At 43.9% G+C, this 22040-nt stretch overlaps 1 protein-coding gene across 6 annotated transcripts in view; it reads left to right on the plus strand.

The window, feature by feature from the left end:
* Positions 1–16930, plus strand: part of MED30 (mediator complex subunit 30) — a 28100-nt gene extending 11170 nt beyond the window's left edge. For 2 of the 6 annotated variants that reach the window (XM_039527320.1, XM_039527319.1), the window contains exons 4-6: positions 2773–2883; positions 8598–8713; positions 10393–11692. In XM_039527320.1, the coding sequence (XP_039383254.1) occupies positions 2773–2883; positions 8598–8713; positions 10393–10423 (258 nt within the window). In that variant the 3' untranslated portion in view covers positions 10424–11692. Of the gene's footprint in view, positions 1–2772; positions 2884–8597; positions 8714–10392; positions 11693–16447 lie in introns of those variants that run through there. The other 4 variants (XM_039527322.1, XM_039527323.1, XM_039527321.1 and 1 more) reach the window with 4 other exon arrangements.
* The last annotated feature ends 5110 nt before the right edge of the window (positions 16931–22040 follow it).

Here is a 22040-nt window from a genome sequence, read left to right on the forward strand (position 1 = left end):
TGTTAGGTCAAGCTCTCTTCCAGTTCCCAGATTCTGTAACTAACATTCCATCAATAAAACTAGATTAAGAAAAGGTTGCGTAACCTTGTGTCACTTTGTGCATTGCTTCTGATATAGTCTCTAATTACGTACTAAAACAATATTAAGTTCTACACTATTTTTTATATTAATTTAGCTCTCATCCTGCCACTGATTCCATCAGAACCAGTTGCAAGATTCTGGCTTTCGATTACGTGTGCTGCATCTTGGGAAAAAAAAAATCTTAATTTTTGCTATACTCTGTTTTCATTGGCAGTCTTTATTTACTTAAATGTTTTAAAATAAATCTCTCTTTAATTTATATACGTTAATATAGTTGGCTTCTTTGTACTGTGCAACTCCTTTTCAACCAACAGATCAGTATGTGAGGCAATTAACTATGAAGCTGGCCTAGCTGCAAACTTTCTTTGCCTGAATTTCCTGAATGTTGAGTGCTTAACTGTTAAATTTGAATGTTCTTAGTCACTTTTATAAAAAAAATTGCATTAGGTTTAGAGATAAAAGAAATGTCATAGTGTAGTATATTTGGTTGCAAGCTACCAGAATGTCTTCTCCTTGCCCTGCAGGGTAGTAAAGGAAGCCCTCCTCCAGAGAACCTTAGTAGCTAAGTAGCTTCTGCCTTATAAGATGCAAATATTATAAGTCATGCACTTTCATTACATTTTCACTGTACAGCTTAGATTGACACATGTAGTTTGGCATTCATTGGCTGTCCACTTTAAGAAGATTAATGAGAATTCCGTGCAAAATGTATTTCACATGCATGAAATTCAATTTTCAATGGGTTAAATCCGAACTATTTTTCACCAGCGTATTCAAAGGTGGTAATTCTAAAATGAGGACTCCTACATACCAACTTTAAACTTCCTACCCGCATCCATTTTACTCCTAGAGTTGCATTTGATTTTTTTTTTTTAATTGGGAATGTCTGAGGAAGATAGGAGGTTCCACTCTTGTACTTTAAAATACATTTAATGTCTTTGCTCAACTTAAAAAAATAAAAACCTCCCTTAAGCAGAGACCAATCCTGCAAAATTATGGTACAAAGGGTAAATGTTTCAGTAAGTTATGAATGTCTGAAAATGGGTTAGCATGGAAATTATCATGCTATCTGAGGTATAACAGATATATTTGGACTGCATAAATGATTTAGTATTCATGATTTCTCTTCCTTTCACATTCCCTCAGCATAAATGGTTCAGTTTCCAATGTAGCTGAATAACAGATGAATGTGAATTTGATTGAGAACCTATTCCCTAATCCTTAACCTTTGTCTTCTCCTTGCATGTTTCCAGTAATTACTAATCTTAGTTTTGTCTGTTCTCTGTTTACATTTAAGAGAATCTTATTCTACTAGCAGCTTCATCTTTTCTCAGTGCCTAATGTTTGAGGACTCAGACATTGTGTTGACATGTATAAGGGTTCCAAATTCTCAATTTTGTTCAGAAATGGAAGTTTAAAGAAGCCAACAATGGACTGTGTGCCTTCACATACAGGTTTCATTAACTCTAAGATCTAATTCTAAGCTGTTGTAGACTACTGCTTTTGAATCAGAGTAGTATTTTTTGCTACTGAGAAAAATACTTTTGTCTACATTTTTTATATGCAAATTGGTTGGATTTTCTTTTAAAGGAAGGATATGGGTGTTAAAGTTCATTTAGGACTGCTTCATCAGATTTGGGGTTCAGATTGTTTCTTTTTACAATGGCAGTTTGTAGGAAATGGTGAAACATGGGTTGTTTGATCTGATCACAATGGAAAATATTTAAGACAAAATTCATTTTTGACATATTTTCCTGTTAAGATCTTTCTATTTAAATCAACCTATAATGGTCAAAAATACAAAGACATCATGATATAGACTTCTTAAAATATTAAAGGCTAGATTTTGCCTGTTTGTAAACCACAGCCCATCTTGAGGCCTGCATAAAGTTTCAATGGTCCAAGCATAGGTCTGTGAGGCATTGTGCCTACTTGAAGTACAATACCCCTCCCTGGTGTACTGGGGGTGTGTGCTGGAGCCATTCTGTGGGCCTTTGTGTCAGGGGTGGGCAGGGGTGGTTGAGTAAGCCATGTCACCACTACCTCCCTTGAGGGCAATTTGCACTTCCAGAGAAAGCCATGATGTCTTTGCTCTCTTATGCACCTATCCAAAGGCTAAGGACAATCTGGCAGTAATATAGCACACCTGTAAAAAGAAACTTTCCTTCTTATCTTCTGTCTGCCTCTGTTCCTCTTTCCCTCTTCTCCTTTACTCCCCCCCCCACCAAAAACACACAAAAGAAAACAAAGGAGTGGTTCAGATTAAGAACTCTGTATTTGTATATAGTCCCATGCAGAGCTCCCATTGCCCACTGAAGGAGAGCTGAAGGGTTAGAATATTTTAAAATTTGCTTCTTATGTTCCTTGATTCTATAAAAAATACTGTTTACAAGCTTCACAGTATTGAAATAATAATACTAAATAGTCCTTTACAAACATATGCTTCAGATCAGGAAACTTATTAAGATTTCTGTTTAATATATTTAAACTATTGAGAGCAGAGGTTTATAATGGAAATGACATTGGCACTGAAATGCTTCATTTTGACTGTATTGCCATAAATGTAGGTGAGAAGTTTATTTTGTCTGATGAGCTCCATAACTCTAGAGCATACTATGGTCTCTTCAAATTTTTAGCATATAGCAAAAATAGTTTTTTACTTGAACTCTAACATTTGGTTCACCTTCATAGCAACTTATTCCATATGTTGAAGACGATGGATCCAAGCATGATGATCGTGGTGTTGCCAGCCAGCTTCGTTTTGCTAGTGAAGAAAGAAGGGAAATCATGGAAGTAAATAAGGTAACAAAGTTGAGATTGACTTGCATAACGCAGAAAATATGTCGCTTTGTCCATGTGAAGCTTGTATTACTAGATTGCTTCATAAAATGCAGTGTGTTTGCTCTTTGGCCCCAAGTGACAAATAGTTCAGTAGTAAACATTTCTTGTATATCAGAATTTCAGTGTTCTCTATCATTCAGCAATTTTTGATTTTGTTCTACTGGGTGATTGCAGAACTAAGGCACCCCAACAATGGAAACTAGGTTGCTCTCTGCAGTGTTCCCTAGCCAGTGCTGTGAGATTTTCATAAATGAGGTACATTTGGGTTTGTACCTAGTACTGGTTAGTGTTTGGAGAGTAGATTGGGATGAGATCATAGTTGGGTTCTCTGTGGCTGTGAGGCTTCTCCAGGAATAGTGGATAGCAGAATGTATATACAATGTAAGATGTGAAAATATTATCAGAACTACGTTGTGGATTAATAATGAACTTTAGAGCTGCCACTCCAACACCTTTCATGAGTAATAAATTCCTTGTTTGAAGGGGGGAAAAAAGGGGGTCTGCTTTTTGTATTTTGAGAAATTGAAGAAGAGCTTTTCTTTTGTCAAGTGTAGCATTTATGGAACAGTAACTGGTTCAAGCACAATGCATCAGATATGCTAAAGATGCTGTTAAATTTTCAGTCTGAATGGCAGGTATAGTTACTAATTAAAATTTTATTCAAATCTTAAAAAAAAAAAGACGAATTAGCATTTACTACAGTGTACAAAGGTTACTAAAATATACAGCATCACTAAAACACAAGTAGTTGGTCCTTCAAATTGTAAAACATAAAGATAGGATTAATTAAATATTTGAAGGGCTGGAATAGACGTATGTGTAAATACTAAGCAGAAAGCAGTACAGGTATATGTAAAATAGACAGAAAACAACTGAAGAAAAGAAGTATCTAGATTCCAAGTAATTAAAATAAGTGGTAGAGAGAAATACCAGAAAATCCACTGAAAATATTTCTTTGATGTTTCAACTTCTCAATTCCCAATTAGAGAGGGAAAGATATTACATAAAACCCTATATTTATTCACACACTCTATAGGCAAAAACATGGAGACAGCATGTGAATTGAGAGAAAAGCAACTGAAAGCTTTCCTGTTGTATTTTATCTTATATGTTTGATGTAGCGGGATTGTATATATTAAATCCTGTATAATGTTATACTGTGAATCTATGCACATTTATTTGCAATCTTTAACTGTTCATAAACATAACTGTCTGTATTTACTGTGTTTTTGATAGTTTTAGGACATATTTTTAACCTTGTTGTTTTACTTGTATGCAAATTTGTTTTTTAAACCTCCTTGGCATGATCTTGTGGAATTTCATAAATGTTTACGCTTTCTTTTAACAAAATAAGTTAATAATAATAGAAATGTAGGACTGGAAAGGATCTCAATAGGTCATCTAGTCCAGTCCCCTACACTGAGGCAGAACTAAGTACTATATCTAGATTTCCCTGACAGGTGTTTGTTTAACCTGTCCTTAAAAACCTCTAATCACAGCGATTCCACAACCTCCCTAGGTAATTTGTTCCAGTGCTTAACTACCATTATATTTAGGAAGTTTTTCCTAATGTCTAACCTAAATCTCCCTTGCTGCAATTTAACCCCATTACTTCTTGTCCTGTCCTCAATGGATAATGAGAGCAATTTATCACCCTCCTCTTTATGACAATCTTTTATGTGCTGGAAGACTGTTATCCTGTCCCCTCTCAGTCTTCTGTTCTCCAGACAAACAAACCCAGTTTTTTCAATCTTTCCTTGTAGGTCATACTTTCTAGACATTTAGTCCCCTTTGTTGCTCTCCTCAGGACTTTCTCCAGTTTATGTACATCGAAGTGTGGATACAGTACTTGGACACAGTACTTCAGTTTTGAGGCCATATCAGTGCTGAATGGAAAAATTACATCCATTGTCCTGCTTGCAACACCCCTGTTAATACATTCCAGAATGATGTCTGCTTTTTTGCAATGGAATTACGTTGTTTACTCATATTTAGTTTGTGCTCCACTATAACACCCAGATTCTTTTTTTCAGTACTCCTTCCTAAACAGTCATTACCCATTTTGTTTTTGTGCAGTTTATACTCTTAGGGCAGGGGTCGGCAACCTATGGCACGCGAGCCGATTTTTAATGGCATGCCGGAGCAGCGTGCCATTAAAAATCCTGCCAGGCCTGGCCCGGCCCGCTCTTCTCCGCCCTCCGCCCCGCCCCGCGGGGGCAGCGGGCAGAAGCATAGGTGTGCGCACCGGGTGTGCCCAGGCACACCCTAATGCAGGGGTGGGCAAATGGCACCACTCTCCCAGCACAGCAAGCAGCGGGGTCCGCGCTCCCAGGCTGGAGTGCCCGGCCGAGCGCAGCAAACCGTCAGTCCCTCCCCCGCCTTTTCCCCTCCCTTGGAGCCATGCCGCCGCGTGCGCAGCGCTCTGGGGGCCGGGGCTGCACGCTCCCGTGGGGCAGTATTTGGCTCCGTGGGGAGCCAGACATGCTCCCCCCTCCTCTGGAGCCATGTCACCGAGCACGCAGCGCTCTGAGGGGCGGGGCTGCCCACTCCTGTGGGGCAGGGTGTCTGGCTCTGCGCAGAGCAGAACATGCTGCTAGGAGCCTCATGGTAAGGGGTCCGGGGCCGGGAGGGTTGGATAAGGGGAGGGAAGTCAGGGGACAGGGAGCAGGGTGGGTTGGTTAGGGAGTGGGATCCTGAGCGGGGTGGTTAGGGGCGGGGGGTCTCTGGAGGGGTCAGTCAGGGTGCAGGGGGGGTTGGATGGGGCATGGGAATCCTGGGGTCTGCAGAGAAGAAGCAGGGGCAGAGCCTGGGGTGCGGGGGTGGAATAGGGGCATATCCCCTCCAGTCCCCTGCCCTGACCCCCCTCACACAGCCCCCAGCCCTGACCCCCACACACACACAGCCCTCTGCCCTGACCCTCCCTCACACACACCCATCCCTCTGCCCTGAGTCCTGTGCCCCGCAGACACCCCATGTCCCTGCACTGAGCCCTGTATCCCCCTCATACACACCCAGCCCTCTGCTTGACTCCTTCACATGACCCCAGCCCTGACTCTGGCACCCCCACACAAACCCAGTCCCCCCCGCCCTGACACCTGCACCCCTGACACCTGTGCCCCCCTCACATGCCCCCAGCCCTCTGCCCTGACTCTTGCACTCCCCACATCCCCAGCCCCCCTACACTCCATGTACCCCCCCACATCCTGACTCTTGTACCCCCCACATCCTCACCCCCACCCTGAGCATCAAACGGGAGCTCCTGCACACACACACACACACACACACACACATTCCCACCTGCACCCCTCACACCAAATCGGAGCTGCCCAGGTAAGAGCCCCACACCCAAACCTCCTGCCCCAGCCCTGAGCCCCCTCCCTCATTCTAGCTCCTGGGCAGACCCTTCACCCCCAGCCCTGTGCTCAGTGCACTCCCACCCTCAGCTCAGTGCAGAGAGAGGAAGAGAATGGGCCAGAACCAGGGAGAAGGTAGGTACCCACTGTATGTGGGCAGGGCTGGGACCCCAGACTAGCAGCGGGCTGAGCGGGTCCAGCAGCCGGGATCCCGGCAGGCAGGAACCGGCAAATGGAACCCACTGCCGGTCTGGGGTCCCGGCTGCCGGCCCCGCACAGCCCACTGCCAGTCTGGGGTTCTGGCTGCTGAACCCTTGCCAGCCAGGGTCCTGGCCGCAGGCCCCGCTCAGCCCGCTGCCAGCCTAGGTGAACAGAACCCCAGACCAGCAGCAGGCTGAGCGGGCCAGTGGCATAAGATCAACATTTTAATTTAATTTTAAATAAAGCTTCTTAAACATTTTGAAAACCTTGTTTATTTTACAATACCACACTAGTTTAGTTATATAATATATAGACTTATAGAGAGAGACCTTCTAAAAAACATTAAAATGTATTACCAGCATGCGAAACCTTAAATTAAAGTGAATAAATGAAGACTCGGCACACCACTTCTGAAAGGTTGCCGACCCCTGCTCCTAGGGGAATTCTGCACCAAAAAATTAGAAATTCTGCATACAATATTTTAAAATTCTGCAAAATGCTGCATATTTTATTTGTCAAAATTACACAATATAATCATGCCAGTTTCAATTATTTTGATAATTTATTTCAAAATATCTGCCAGCAAGTATGTCTGTAACAATACAGACCAAAAAAAACCCGATTCTGGTAGGGGTTTTTTTTTTGTTTGTTCGTTTGACACATACACTGATTCCTTACTAGGCATATTAATACAGAACTTTGAGTAATTAATTTAAATTACAATACAGAACTGTATTTCCTGCACCTATCAGAAGCAGCGCTTGGGGGAGTCAGGGGTAAGGAGGAGCTGAGGGAGAGGGAAGGAGCCTGGAGTGAACCTGGAGGGTTGTTGGGTGTGGGTGGGAGAAATATAGAACAGGTTTTTTTGGGTGGGGAGAGTTGGGATTGTTAGGGAATTGAGGATCCTCCCCCATGCAGACCCTAGCTGACCCCAAGCCTCTCTCATTCAGTCAGGCACATCTGCTTCTGTCCTCGTACTCTCCATCCCCATGGGTCTCTGCAGCTTCCTCCCCCATCTTTGTGCCTCAGTTTGTCCCCCACTAGCCATTGTGAACCCCAGTCTCTGACATCCCCCAGCAGCCCTGTGTGCCCCACTCTGTCCTAACCTGGCTCCTCAGGCAGGTTGCTGTGATGAACTTCTACTCCTGGAGGAATTTCCCCCACAGAAAATACATTCTGCCCTAGTAGTGCTTCAGTTCCACCTTTTGCCCACCAGAGGCTACTGTGGTGCCAGAACAGCCAGCTGCGTTCATGCCGCTAACTGTTCTGGTGCCACAGCAGCCTCTGGTGGGTGAAAAGCAGACCTGCAACACTTCTTGGGCAGAAATGTATTTTTTGCGGGAAAGAAAAAATTCTGCAAGACACGTGAATTATGCGTGTCCGCAGTGGTACAGAATTCCCCAAGGAGTAATACAAGGGGGTCAAATTAAGTTGGCACAGACTACCTTAATTGTGGCATTTCTTAATTTTTGAGTGTTTGACTTTGCAACTTTACCATTCTTTGAATAGTTGTTTATGTAATAGATTTATTACCCCGCTACTCCCTTCTACACATAATGGTGTAAATCTGGTGTCAAAAGCTAGACAAAGTAAAGGAGGAGGCCTGCCCTACTTCCCACATTTCCTCAAGGATTCCACTCTCAAGAACTTTTAAAAGAACAAACTAAAATTGCCTGAGCATCCTGAACTTGTTCTTACCTAAACAGAAATATTATTTTTTCTCTAACATCTGTTTTCCTAGTTTAAGGGGAAGAATAAAGGTCACTGTAACCTTAGCAGGAATTTGCAGTCACCGTTTCAAAACGTAATTATAGCATAATTTAGTGGTCAGAAATACCCCTAATGCTCATGAAGGGAAAGAGGAAGTAAGTTCTTTGCACAATAGACTGCTATATAGCAAGACAGACTTTGTTTCTTTAGTTCTGTTGAAAATGTTTGCAAGTAAAATGCTGATAATAATTAAATTTAACACCATTATCTGTACTTACTAAGCTCAGACGCAATCCTGGGTTGAACAGCTGCAGGGCCTGGTTATGGTTGTGGGAAAGTATCTTTGGGCACAGAGATAAAGAGAATGGAAACTTGTTATGCTTTTGGAAAGGAACTCAATTTTTTTTTCAGAAGAGGACACACTTAAAACAAAGATGCATCATCTGGATCTTATTTTACCATACTTCCTACGCTCTTACCCTTTGTTTCAAGAGTGACCAAACTTTGACAAGATGGACCACACCATGGTAATACATTAAGGCCCTGATAACAGCTAATAATGATTGATGTTAACTACATATTGTTTGGGAGTGAAGGAGGTTGAAGGTGATTAGGCTCTTGGATATGTGTAATTAAATTGTGCTGGTAGAAGACTAGGCAAACATAAGCATCACTGATTCAGTATGAAACAGAATTGGTGGGGGTGTAAAGAAAAAAACAACTTGCTAGAGGATTTGAACCATATTCCAGGTGTTAGTAATTTTAACTCCCATTGAAGTTGATCTGACTTTGACCCACGGAGTCCAGATCTGTCCAACCCATTCATCTCATCCACAGGATTCCATCTAGCACTATTAAAGGACAAAAAAAGAAAAGGGAAAAAAATTGGCCATGATATCTTCCCTCTACCCCCTTCGATCAATGTATCAGTATTCACTTATGATCTGGGAATTGCCCAGAATTGACACATTGGCAACACTGGCAGCTGTCAATTCTAAATCTCTGCAGTATGTGTCTTTGGAAACGCCACATTAATCTGCCTCGTTATCAGGAAGTAGTTACTCCCCTATCCCAGCAGTGAGTAAAATACAGCTTTTCTGAAACAACTAGTTTAAGGATTGCCTATCACCTATCCTCATTACCCAGCCCCTCCACAACCACAACCTCTCTCCCTGTCTCCTACCCCTCCCCTCACCCACACAGTCTTCTGCCTCTGACTTCTCTCCACCCAATATAACAAAAACTTTGGTTAGGCTGCTGCTGACTATTCTGCTGTTTTCACAGTAAAGCTCCCCATAAAATAAAAACATGTTATTTTATGACAGAGAAAACTTGTAGCAAGCAACATAAGTTATTAACCTTTTATTGCAAAGGTATAGAAAGGTTCAGACTAGAAATGTCAGTGGCTTGGAGTTCCCAGCAGTGGCATCAGAACATTCCCTGCAACTACCCAGACAAGCATACAGTGACTGTATAGACACAGCCTCATGTTTTTTTCTTTATTGGTGCATGCATACTAATCCTTCCAGATTGCACATCTATGCACGTGAGGAAGTGAACATGTTCTTAAATACCGTTCACAATTTGGATCCCCCAAAGAGTTAGTGGGTGCTATGCAGTGCCTTGGGTAAAAACTGACTGATAGAAACCTGTATCACAACAATAGTTTGATCTTTAGTTCTGCACAATAACAACTTTTTGAAAAACAGCTGTTTTTTCAGGGTTTACCTCTCTCTGGCTCAAATGAAGGTCACTAATCCTTCTTTGCATTCCTACAAATAATAGCAAATTTTAAGAAAATCTGTGCAAACATTCAGCGTTGAGGCCACATCTACACTATAAATTTTGGTCAATGCAAGTTACATCAACGTACAGCTGCCAAAGTTTGTATATCACTTATGCATATGCATGCTTGACTGATTGCATCGGCACTGTGCATGCTCAACAGGAGTGCTTGTGTCAATGTAAAGTGGGGTGCACTACAGGTTGGTATCTGTGTCACGCGCAAGTTCCCAGCATGCAATTTTTCTCCATCCCATAATTCCATCCATATCTCATAATTTCTGTGCCTTTTTTTTAATCCCACAAACCTATGCAGCACTTTTCAATGTCCTCCATCTTTGACAGACACATGGAACCCACAGAGCTCTAACACTATTCTCATAAGCATTGCAAATACAAGACCACAATTCTCCTGTATTTGCAGCCTGCAAGAAGTACTGCAAGGGGGGACCTAACAATTTCTTGGAGGACAGTTTGCTGAGGGACATAGCAAAAAAACCAGTTAAACGTGGTTGGTGGCATTCATGGAGCAGCTGCGATGGTGGTACACTGCTGACTGGTGGGATTACATCGTAATGCAGGTTTGGAATGATGAGCAGGGGCTGCACAGCTTTCGGATGCGAAAAGCCACATTCCTTGATCTGCCTGCCAAGCTCACTCCAGCCCTGCAGAATAGGGACACCACAACGAGACCCACACTGACTGTAGAGAAGTGAGTGGCGATCACACTCTGGAAGCTTGCAACACTCGATTGCTACCAGTCAGTGGAAAATAATTTTGGAATTGGAAAATTGACAGTGGAGGGTCTTGTCATGCAGATGTGTAAGACCATTAATCATCACTTGCTAAGCAGAACTGTGACTCTCTGCAATGGATGAATTTGCAGCAGTGGGATTCCCAAACTGCAGTGGGTGATATATGGCATGCACACAGCTATTTTGGCATCAGTACAACTTGTCACAGAGTACGTCAACAGAAAGGGCTGCTCTTCTAAGGATGTGCAAGCACTGATGGATCACCAGGGATACTTCACTGGTGTCAGTGTGGGCTGGTCAGGGAAGGTGCATGATTCTTGCATCTTTAAGAACACAGAACCGTTCAGAAAGTTGCAAGCAAGGACATTACTTGCCAGTTGACAGATTACCATTGGTGATATTGAAATCACAATAGTGATTCTGGAGTATCCAGCCTACCCTTTGCTCCTTTGACTCATGAAGCCATATTCAGGCCACCTTGACAGCACCAAGGAAAGAATCAATTACCAGCTCAGCAGGCGCAGAACGATTGTTAGTGGTTTTGGTAGATTGAAGGAGTGCTGGCAATGTTTACTTACTAGAATGGATCTCAGTGAGGAAAAATATCCATATAGTTATAGTTGTCTCTTGTTTCCTGCATAATATCTGTGAGGCAAAGGAGGAAAAGCTGTGGCTAGGGTGGAAGGCATAGGTGGAGCAGCTGTCTGTTGACTTTGAACAGCCAGACACAAGGTCTGTTATAAGAGCTCACCATTGAGCTATGTAGTTGAGGGAGGCTTTGAAAAGGCATTTGCATGGTCATCCACAGTAATGTTCATGCTGGGCTGTTCTCCGGACCTGGAGCACTGGGTGCTGCTAGGAGTTGTGTAATGATTGCTGTACATTTACATGTATTGTGTGCTCTGAGTAATGTTGTGTATTTTGCAATATGTGTTGTGAACTAATAAAGATAATTGTGTTCTCCAAAAATAGAAATTTATTAACTGGCAAAAACAGTGCAGAAAAACAATGTGTAAAAACCAACAGGCAGTGCAAAAACCATCAGCCAGAGCAATACAAACTATAAACATAGATTAACGGAATGGGACTTAGAAATTGGAAAGGCAGAAAACATTTCTGTCCATTTCAGTGCACAAATATAGTTTATTGTGGCCACACGTACACAAATTATAATTCTCGCAGGTCAGTGTATGTGAAGCTGTGGTTTTCCATGCTGTCCCCCAGCGTGGAGTGATGGGGTAATGATGTGGCCCGTGATGTCATGTGGTCAGTTGTAGGGCATAGGGAGCAGCAACTATGGAGTTCTCCAAGGACTGCAAAGGGTGGAAAGTCTGAGATATTTGAACCTGTAGGTCAACCTGGGTCTGGAGCGTTTGGGTTTGCTGCCTGAGAAGACCCATCATGCACTAGTGCATCCCACTGTCCTTTTCCTGCTGGGATCTCTGGGTCTCTCTCTTGTCCACTCTTTCCTTCTCTAGGCAGTTTGCCATTTGGGCCTTCTAAGCCCTTTGTTCATGGTCTGATGCAGCAAGCTTGCAGGACCTTGCAAAACATATCCTCCCTAATGCTCTTCTTTCTCCTCATTGGAATCAGGCATTGTGGGAGAGTAGAGGAGGTACTCCTCAAGGTTGCAATGGCAGAAACTGCTGATAAAAACAGACAGATGTATCATTGGATTTACAGTCACAACGGAAAGGAAAAGATAAGGGAAGGGAGTTTTGAAACTTATTCCCATAAAATCTTTTTAAAAGATACTTATTGACACTTCAGCTTTGGAGTGCCTCTGTACAGCACTGCTTTCCATCCCCAGCCATGGTAAGTATAGCCCTCCGGGAGGGTGGGGAACGGAAGGAATTTTGGTTACACAAAACAATAAAATTTCAGTCCTTGCTTCATGGATACAAGTATAGGGCAACAGCATTGAATATTGGCAGTATTTTCCATAGGCGGTGGTGGTTTTAGCAGATATCTCACTCCTGAGGTTAACAAAGGCACAAAGAACAAAGCTGCTACTGGCATTCTGAAGCCACATGGGTTTGTATGCCAGTAGCCTGTTTACTGCAATGGTGCCAGCCAAACACATCGTGGAATGGGTTGGGAAAGCGTCCTATCATGGAGGAAGAAATAAGATATCTATCCATAGATACCTTAAGGAGAGGATTGTGGAGGATCTCCATGAAAGTTTCATCAAGATCTCTCAGGAGGATACAAGGGATATCCTTATATATATATATATATAAACAAGTGCTCTGCATGCCTGCTCCCCCCAACCCAATAGAGGAATGAAAAGCAGATGCCAACTTTATCTCTGTTGTACTTCTGCCTCTTCTTGTATGAATAAAACAATGGAAAGTCTACACCTGAGTCTTGTTAACTTGGGGATGAACCAAGTGCCATCTTTAAACATTCTAAGGAAAAATGAATGCATGTGCCTTCTCCTGCACCATGCTTATCTGTTCTCAGCTGGTGGGATTAGCTAGACTGGGGTGGAATCTCAAACAGGTCCTGGTTGGAGCCCTCACTACCACCTCTCCCTCCTCTTCCTCCTTACTGTTCATGGCAGGGATCTGTCTCTTCTGAGGTATCCATGTTCTGTGGGATGCTGGTGCAGTCTCTGCCAAGAATGGCATGCTGCTTGTAGTAAAAGCAACAGGTCTGCAGCTTGGCACTTTTGCATGGTGCTGCTGTTGTACCCCTTTTGCCTGCATTCCCTCTACAATCTTTTTCTAGATGTCTATGTTTCTATGTCTTTGTTCCCCGTGCCATTTGGGGAGCTGGTTTTCCTGCATTGCTGTAATGAGGCATTTACACCAGCTGGAGACAAATTTGAGTGTAGACACATGCACAAATACATTGACACAAGGCAACTTATATCAACCTAACTTTGTAGTATAGACCAGGCCTTAGAGCCATCATCCTTTAAACAGGAAGGATAGAGGGACGATGGAGGGAAAGGGCTTCACTACATATCTGCCTGCAGAATAGGAAGCTCTGAAAGATGTGAAGTGGCCCATTCATCTCAGTATGGTGTTCTCAACCAAATGAGAACCCCCCATTGCAATGAATACAATGGGAAGCAATGGCTCTGAGACATGTGAACTGCCCCGTTCACCTCAGTAAGGGTTCTCATTCCCCTCCTGAGTGCTCTAGAATCTGTGATATGCGTGAAGTATATCCTTTCTCAGCTTCCCACCCAAAGAGTCAGGATTACCCCAGATCTTGACTTGGGGGGGGGAGGCAAGGAGGAGGCCTCAGACCCTCCCAAAATGGCAAGCCCCCCAGAGTGGCTCACGTAAGGGGGAGGGAAGCCAACGGCTGTAGATGGACATGGCCCATGAAGACCCTGACACTCATGGGGGGCAGTGGGAGGGCCTCAGACACCCTCAAAGGGTCTAGGCCCCCCAAATCCCAGTTCACAGAAGAAGGGTTGGGAGTGGGGGCTCAGACCCCCTTACAGGGGCAAGAGCCTCCCAGATCTGGGCATTAACACATGGGAAGAAAGAATGTCCCTGTCCCTAGTCTTCCCCAGTCTCCCTGCCATTCACCCAAACTTCCCTCAGCTGAGCCCCCAACCTCTCTCCCCTCCCCTATCACCCATCCCCATTTATCCCCCTCCTCATAAACCCTTTTCCCCTCACTGCAGCCCCATTACCACTTTAACGTGTTCCCCCACTGCTCCACCCCCTAATTACCTCTCCTCTCCCCCTTCCCCCCTCCCCCACTCTGCCAGTGCACAGGGCTTTGGGATGCACTGGCAGAGCTGGGGAGTGCAGAGTTTTCTCAGGTCAGCCTATGCCTGCTACTGTAATGAGAGTAGATGGTACTCTCTGCGGCTCATCAAACCCACTGCCTTGTGAGAACCCCAGGAGGGCATAAGGCCAAGAGAGCAACCCCTGACAGAAAAGCTCCACTGCCATGTGAGTAAATTCATGAGAATGTAAGGCTCTGAGAATAACCTGAGACAGGAAACCCATAGTGGAAGGCGGTCAGGTACTGACATTTTAGTATCTTTCTGGCAACTCCAGATTGGGTACCAGATGAATTGGTTCTTCCTCTCCTCTGGATTTTATTGGTGACGCCAAGGGCAGGTCCATACTCACCGCGCGGGTTGACGCGGTGAGTTCGACTTCTCCGAGTTCGAACTATCGCGTCTAATCAAGACGCGATAGTTCGAACTCCCCACGCGCTCCGGTCGACTCCGGAACTCCACCACCGCGAACGGCGGTGGCGGAGTCGACCTTGGAGCCGCGGAGTTCGACCCCGCCGCGTCTGGACGGGTAAGTAAGTCGAACTAGGGTACTTCGAGTTCAGCTACGCTATTCGCGTAGCTGAACTTGCGTACCCTAGTTCGACCCCCGCCCTTAGTGTAGACCAGGCCCAAGAGGAGTATCCTGATGCATGGACGGTCAATGTAAACAAACTGTCTCACGGCCCGCCAGGTCGCAGGTTGCCCACCACTGGTTTAGAGGCTTTTGTTACAGCCCCTAGGTATGAAGTCTTTTTTGTCTCAGACTGTTTTTTCCTAGTTGACCAGTCAAACGGTCTAAGGTGATACCCCTGTGATGGTGAAGTACCTACGCTGCTGGGAGAAGCTCTCCTGTTGGCATAGATAGCATTTTCACTATGCACTACAGCGGCACAACTGCAGCACTGTAATTATAGACAAGCCCTGATTTTGCTGGTCCCCTAATCCCTAGAGTATTTGTGCACCTCAGAATCTAGAATGAATAGGATGCCCTATTTGCTGGCCTGCACATCAGTTATAAATCAGGGTTGAGGTGCTTTGGGAGAGCTGTTGAAAAAACTTGAACAGCTCTCTTCATCAAACTATGCCTGGTTCAGACTACCTCAGAGATACAAACCCCTCGGGAATGCAGGTTGTTCGTAACTCTGAAATGTTCGTAACTCTGAACAAAACGTTATGGTTGTTCTTTTAAAAGTTTACAACTGAACATTGACTCAATTCAACTTTGAAACTTTACTATGCCAAAGAAAAATGCTGCTTTTAACCATCTTAATGTAAATGAAACAAGCATAGAAACAGTTTCCTTACCTTGTCAATGTTTTTTAAACTTTGCAAATTTTTTTTTTTTAGTTTATGTTTAACTCAGTAGTGTATTGTATTTTCTTTCTTTTTTGAGTGGGCGGGGAGGGGGGTGTTTCTGCTGCTGCCTGATTGCGTACTTCTGGTTCCAAATGAGGTGTATGGTTGTCCGGTCAGTTCATTAACTGGTGTTTGTAACTCTGAGGTTCTACTCTACTACTAATCCACCACTTTTCTAAGCACTCAGTTCATACAAAATATGCTCACATAAATTTACCTGTTCCCCCTAGACCTTTTAACTAGTTCAGACTGTGCAGTTTTTTCTTCCTACAGAAGCATGCTTTTGTTGCTTTAAGGGCTTTGCTAATATCTTCTGATGCCCTCAATCACTCAGTTTTTAAAGGAGCTTGTTTGCGGTGTGAGAGACAAGGGTTCTGACCAAAAGACTGTTGTGAAAAGAAACAGTATTCCTACAGCACTCCTTAATTCCTGGTTTTTCTAATCCTCGAAGAGTACATTTTAAAGAGAGCATGGCATTCAGTTGATGATGATGGGAGCATTGGTGTGTGAGAATAAACCCCTGTGCTACATTATGTAGTATGATTTTTTTTTTATTGAAATTCCAATTACATAGTCTGGGCTTGATCAAACACCACTTGATAAATTCTTTCTTTTCACAGAAACTGAAACAGAAGAATCAGCAGCTGAAGCAAATTATGGATCAATTACGGAATCTCATTTGGGACATAAATGCCATGTTGGCAATGAGGAACTGAACTATGATACAATTTAAGTATTTTTTGTAATTATGAAAATAGACTTTCTTTATTTGTTTGAAAATACATAATTTCTTTTTTCTAAAAAGCCATTCATTTTACCCTCTCCTAATCCCACTGGTAGACAAAACTCCTTTAATGTTAATATGTGGTTTCTTTTGCGATATTTAAATGTGTTGGTTCTGTTTGTGTAAACAATTCATCATGTAATTTGTACACACAATAGAGACTCATTTGTGTTTACTACAATAAGCTTTGTAACCTGTAGTCATATTTTGGTTAGCATTCCAATTCCGCTGATATTTTTTTTTTAAGCTGACTACAAAACTTGGGTTTTGAAATAAATTTCTCAATGTTTAAACAAATAAAGATTTTGTTTAAAATATAGTCAGCATTCAAATATATTCAATGTATTTTCAATGCTCTGTAGTGAAAAGCACTCAGGTGGAAAGAAGGGGATGTAAGTGATACTAAGGAAATTTAAGATAAAGGATTATGGTTCTGATGTAAGTAATAATTGGATCCTAGGATGATGCATAATGGGAACACAGGAATTGCCATGCCAAATCAGATGATTAGTTCATTTGTCCAGTGTTGTGTGTCTGACAGAGGACAGAACTAGATGTTTCAGAGCAAAGTGCAAGAAGCCACATACGAAACAGTTCTGGAATAACCTGCCTTTAGGGGATGCAATACTTTCCACCTAACCGTTGTCCTTGACTAAAGAGTAACACATCCTGAAACAAACATTTGTGTCTCTGATTTTTACCTTGTCTACTGTATCGGTAGATGTTCTTATTATCCTTTATATAGGTCTAATTTTCTTGAATCCTTCTAAGCTCTTGAATTCACTGTGTCTGTGGCATTGAGTTTTTTAGCTTAATTATGTAGTTTGGTTTAAAGATAGTATTTCTTTTTATCAGTTTTAAATATATTGGCTTTTAGTTCATTGGATAGCACTCTTGTTCATATGTTATGAGAAGGGGTAACCATGAGTGCCTGATTTCTTTTCCTGTATATCATTCATTTGTTATATCTTTTATGCTGTCTCTAAACTGAACACTTACTCTTCTCAATCGCTCTCTGTGGAGGACTCACCATTCCTCATTTTTTGTCCTCTTCTCCGAATCCCCACCCCCATTTTTTAGATGAGGTGACCAACCAGAAATTGAATGCAGTATTCCAGGTGAGCCATGTATTGTATAATGGAATTAGTATACTTCTACCTGAGTATTTTGGTTGCTGCTATTGCCTGTTGTGCATTGAGCAAATTTTTCATTAAACTGTCCAGCATGACCTCCACTTTTTTTCCTTAAGTGATTACCATTCATTTAGAAACCAGCAATGTATGTGAGTAGTCCATTATCTTGCATTAGTCATCACATTTCATTGGTATTTGTGCTGCCCATTTGCGTAAATTAGTTAGGTCACTCTGGCATTCCTCACAGCTCTTCTCTAGTCATAAAACTATCAGATTCTTAAATAATTTTTCATCATCTACAGATTTTGCCACTTAACTGTTTACCCCTTTTTCCAGACCAATGACTATGTTAAACAATATTATTCCCACTGCAGATCGTTAGGGCACCCTACTGTTAATATTTCGCCAGGTTGAAAACTGGCCATTTATTCCTGCTCTGTCTCATGGACAGGTTATACTATTACTTTACTTTTCATCCCATGTCTAATTATTTTCCTGAATAGGCTCTTGTGAAAGACTTAGTCAAAAGCTTTTTGAAGTCCACATATATCTACCAGCTGTCCTTTACTCATACTTCACTGATACACTCAAAGAATTCCAGTGGATTAGAAATTTCTTTACAGAAGCTGTACTGCTTTGTTCTTACATCATGTGCAAGGTGTCTGTTTGCATCTGACTATCTCAGCAGCGGGTTCATTATTGTGTCCTTTTCTCTCAGCAGAAGATGCCCTCCATTAAAGCTCTTTATTTCCTGTTTCAACCAATTTACCTCATACTGGAGGTAAGACCATTGGTGTGTAATTCCCAGGATCATCACTAGCATCTTTTTTTTTTTAATTCATTCAATTTTTTCAATAGCTCAGTCACTTCATTTTAAAATTCCTTCAGAACTTTTGGAAATATGCAATTCAATCTTGGTGGCTTGCTATCCATTTGTTTCAGTCTCCTCTTTCATTACCTAAAAAGAGGAGGTCTAAGGTAGGCATCTTCCCACCCTCAGGGCTTGGCTACACTTACGGTTTGCAGGGCTGGTAGTTTGCAGCGCTGGTCATCCAGCTGTGTAGGAGCAGCGCTGGTGTGTGGCCACACTCACAACTACCAGCGCTGGTGTGTGGCCACATTTGCAACATTTGCAGCGCTGTTGGGAGTGCTGCATTATGGACAGCTATCCCAGCATTCAAGTGGCAACAACGTGCTTTTCAAAAGAGGGGGGTGGAGGGTGGCGTACTGTGACAGGGAGTGGGGAAGAGAGAGAGAGTGGATTTTTGGAGCCAACACTGTGTGTTAGTTTCCTGGATTGAAAAATCACAAAATGTTCGTGAGCCCTTAGTCTTAACTCTTAATTGCAAACAGCCTGCCTCCAACACGGACTCCCCGCTGTTTCACTCACTCCCTGTGGTGTACTGTGACAGGGAGCGGGGAAGAGAGAGAGAGTGGATTTTTGGAGCCAACAGTTTAGCTTCCTGGATTGAAAAATCACAAAATGTTCACGAACCCTTGGTCTTAATTGCAAACAGCCTGCCTCCAATGCTGTTTCTCTGTCAAGCAAACATTCACTCCCTGCCTCTCATTTGATCGTTCACAGCCAGGTACAGATAGCTCCTGTTTGCTGTGATCAGTGTTTGTTTTTTAGATAAGCAGTTCAACGGAGCTTCGATTGGAGTTCACAACAAAACAAAGAGAGGCTGCATAACAAAACAAAGAGAGTAATTTAGTTAAAAGCTTTCTGGGATATCTCCTTATTCCCTGGAGGCCAATAAAAGCGCTGGTGTGTGTCCACACTTGATGAGCAGCGCTGGATCACCAGCGCTGCAATCGCTACACCCCAACCTGGCCAGGTGTACAGCCAGCGCTGCAGCCAGGGAGTTGCAGCGCTGGATGTGCCTTGCAGGTGTGGACGGTTACTAATTGCAGCGCTGGAAAGCCTCTACCAGCGCTGCAACTTGCAAGTGTAGCCAAGCCCTCAGTGTTGAAGGCTGTTATAGAGATATCATTTAGGTCCTTTGCAGTGTCCTTTGCTACCTTAAGCATGTCTTGACTAGGGAACAAAGCTGAGTTTAGTTCAGGTTTAGCTAATGGAAGTTATAATCTAATTTGACCTGCAGTAGTAAAGCTAGTGGTTTTGCCCTATATCTACATTAGGAAAAGTGGTCAAATTTAAATCAGCTGAGCTAGCTCATGTTAACTAAACACACACAAATACATGCAAGTTTCCTAATCTAAACAAGTCATTAGTTGCTCCCTTTACTCCTCCTTTGGTGTCTGTAAATTTATAGATAGCAGGTGCCCAAATTATCTTGTGTCTGGACTCACAGATTTAGGGGACACACTGATTGGATTTTGGTTCAGATTAATTTATTTTTGATTAGAGGCCTAATTGGAAGGAATGGTGATCTAATAATATGCCAGATACCTCAACAGACCAGTACTGCTGCTCATCTCAGCTGAGCAAGGGTGAGCTCTTGGTGATGATCTGGAGTCATACCAAATATAATTGCAAGATTGTCTGCCTCTGGACACTCTGCTGTTGCTGTCTGTGAAAAAAGGGCAAAGCTGGTGAAGATCCTCTGCAGAGCAATAGAAAGAGAGTTACAAATGGGTGATACTGTTTGGCCCTCTCTAAAAAGTGCACGCTCTGATCTACACCTTGCTTCTAATTTTCTGGTGCAGTAGCGCTTTTTTTCCAGTTGCTTGGGTGAGTTTGTGGGCATGACTATATATCCATGAAGTGCACAGCAGGGTGGTGCACTGTAGATTTGCACCCTGGCTCACTGCACTCTAAATCACTATTTAGAAAACCCTCCTGTGTGTTTGTGGGTCCATGTAATGGAGTAGGAAGGGAGAGTGTGACAGGGACTGGCCCACTCACTGCTCGGCAGCACCACCTTGTGGCTCATCTGGGGAATTAGCTCTGGCACCTGGTCTGACGCCCCTTCCCACTGTTAATCAATCTTTCACCTCACTCATTCTGTAGCCTCTCATGCAGCGCTTTCCTCTTCAGAGCTTAGCCCTCCAGCCAAATCACATTAAAGTCCTCCCCCCTTCCAAAGTAATGCAAGTTCTTTGAGTCAAACTGTCCCAGGCAGTTCACTCCCCGCTGCCTGGTCTGGGCAACTGATCTAGTGGCTGGTAGGGGAACCCAGGCCCACCCCCCACTCCAGATTCCAGTCCAGGGACATTCAACCCAGCAGCTCTGGGCTTTTACTCTCCAAGCCCTTACTGCTCCTTTCCTGGACTGCTTCCTACTCTGTCCTTACAGCTTCCTGCTCCTTCCTCTTCTACCGGGGAGTGCGACTGCGGGTTTCCTCCTACCAGCCTGCCAACTTCCTCCCTTTATAGATCCTGCCCAGCCCCTCCCCCCAGCTAGACTTAATCTGCCATTAGGCCCTAGTACTCCCTAGGTTTTCTCCAGGGGCAGACTAAGGTTAATTGGCCTAATTTACTCCCTTTAGGCCTTGTGGATGGACACTCCATCACAGAGACCTTTTCTTTGTGGTGTTGCGGCTAGAAGGAGAGGAATTCGCAATGGGTGTAAAATGATGCCACCAGTGTAAGTGAGAGGGGAACTCTCATTTGGTGGTATTTTATACTCACTTTGTTATTATCGGGGTATGGAAATTGTCTGGCAGGCCATGAATGCTCATGAAATTGGGGGTAGGAGTGCAGGAAGCGGTGAGGGCTCCGACTGGGGGTGTGGGCTCTGGGGTAGGGCCAGAAATGAGTTCAGGGTGCAGGAGCGGCTCTGGGTTGGGGTGGGGGGGGGATGAGAGGTTTGGGGTGCAGGAGGGTGCTCCAGGCTGGGATTGAGGGCTTTGGAGGGCGGGAGGGGGATCAGGGCTGGGGCAGGTGGTTGGGGCATGGGGAGAGGCTCAGGGGTGCAAACTCCAGGCGGCGCTTACCTCAAGCGGCTCCCAGAAGTAGCGGCATGTCCCTTCTCTGTTTCCTACATGGAGGCGCAGCCAGGTGGCTCTGCACACTGCCCCGTCTGCAGGCATCACCCCTGCAACTCCCATTAGAGCGCCAGAGGGGGGCCGTGCCGCTGCTTCCGGGAGCCGCGTGGAGTGGCCCCAGGGCCGGCTCCAGGCACCAGCCGACCAAGCACGTGCTTGGGGTGGGGCGGCACTCAGGTTTGGGTTTTTTGGGGTTTTTTTTGGTTCGGCCGGGCGGCGCAGGAGGGTTTTTTTTGTTTGTTTTTGTTTTGGCGGCACTCGGAGGGGGTGGGGGCTTGTCCCCCTCCTCCTTTCAGCACTAAACAAACCGGTTTTGCAACTGTGTCTTGCAAATTGCTAAGTACCC

The sequence above is a fragment of the Mauremys reevesii genome, linkage group 2 (genome assembly GCF_016161935.1).
Source record: "Mauremys reevesii isolate NIE-2019 linkage group 2, ASM1616193v1, whole genome shotgun sequence".
NCBI classification, from domain to species: Eukaryota; Metazoa; Chordata; order Testudines; family Geoemydidae; genus Mauremys; species Mauremys reevesii.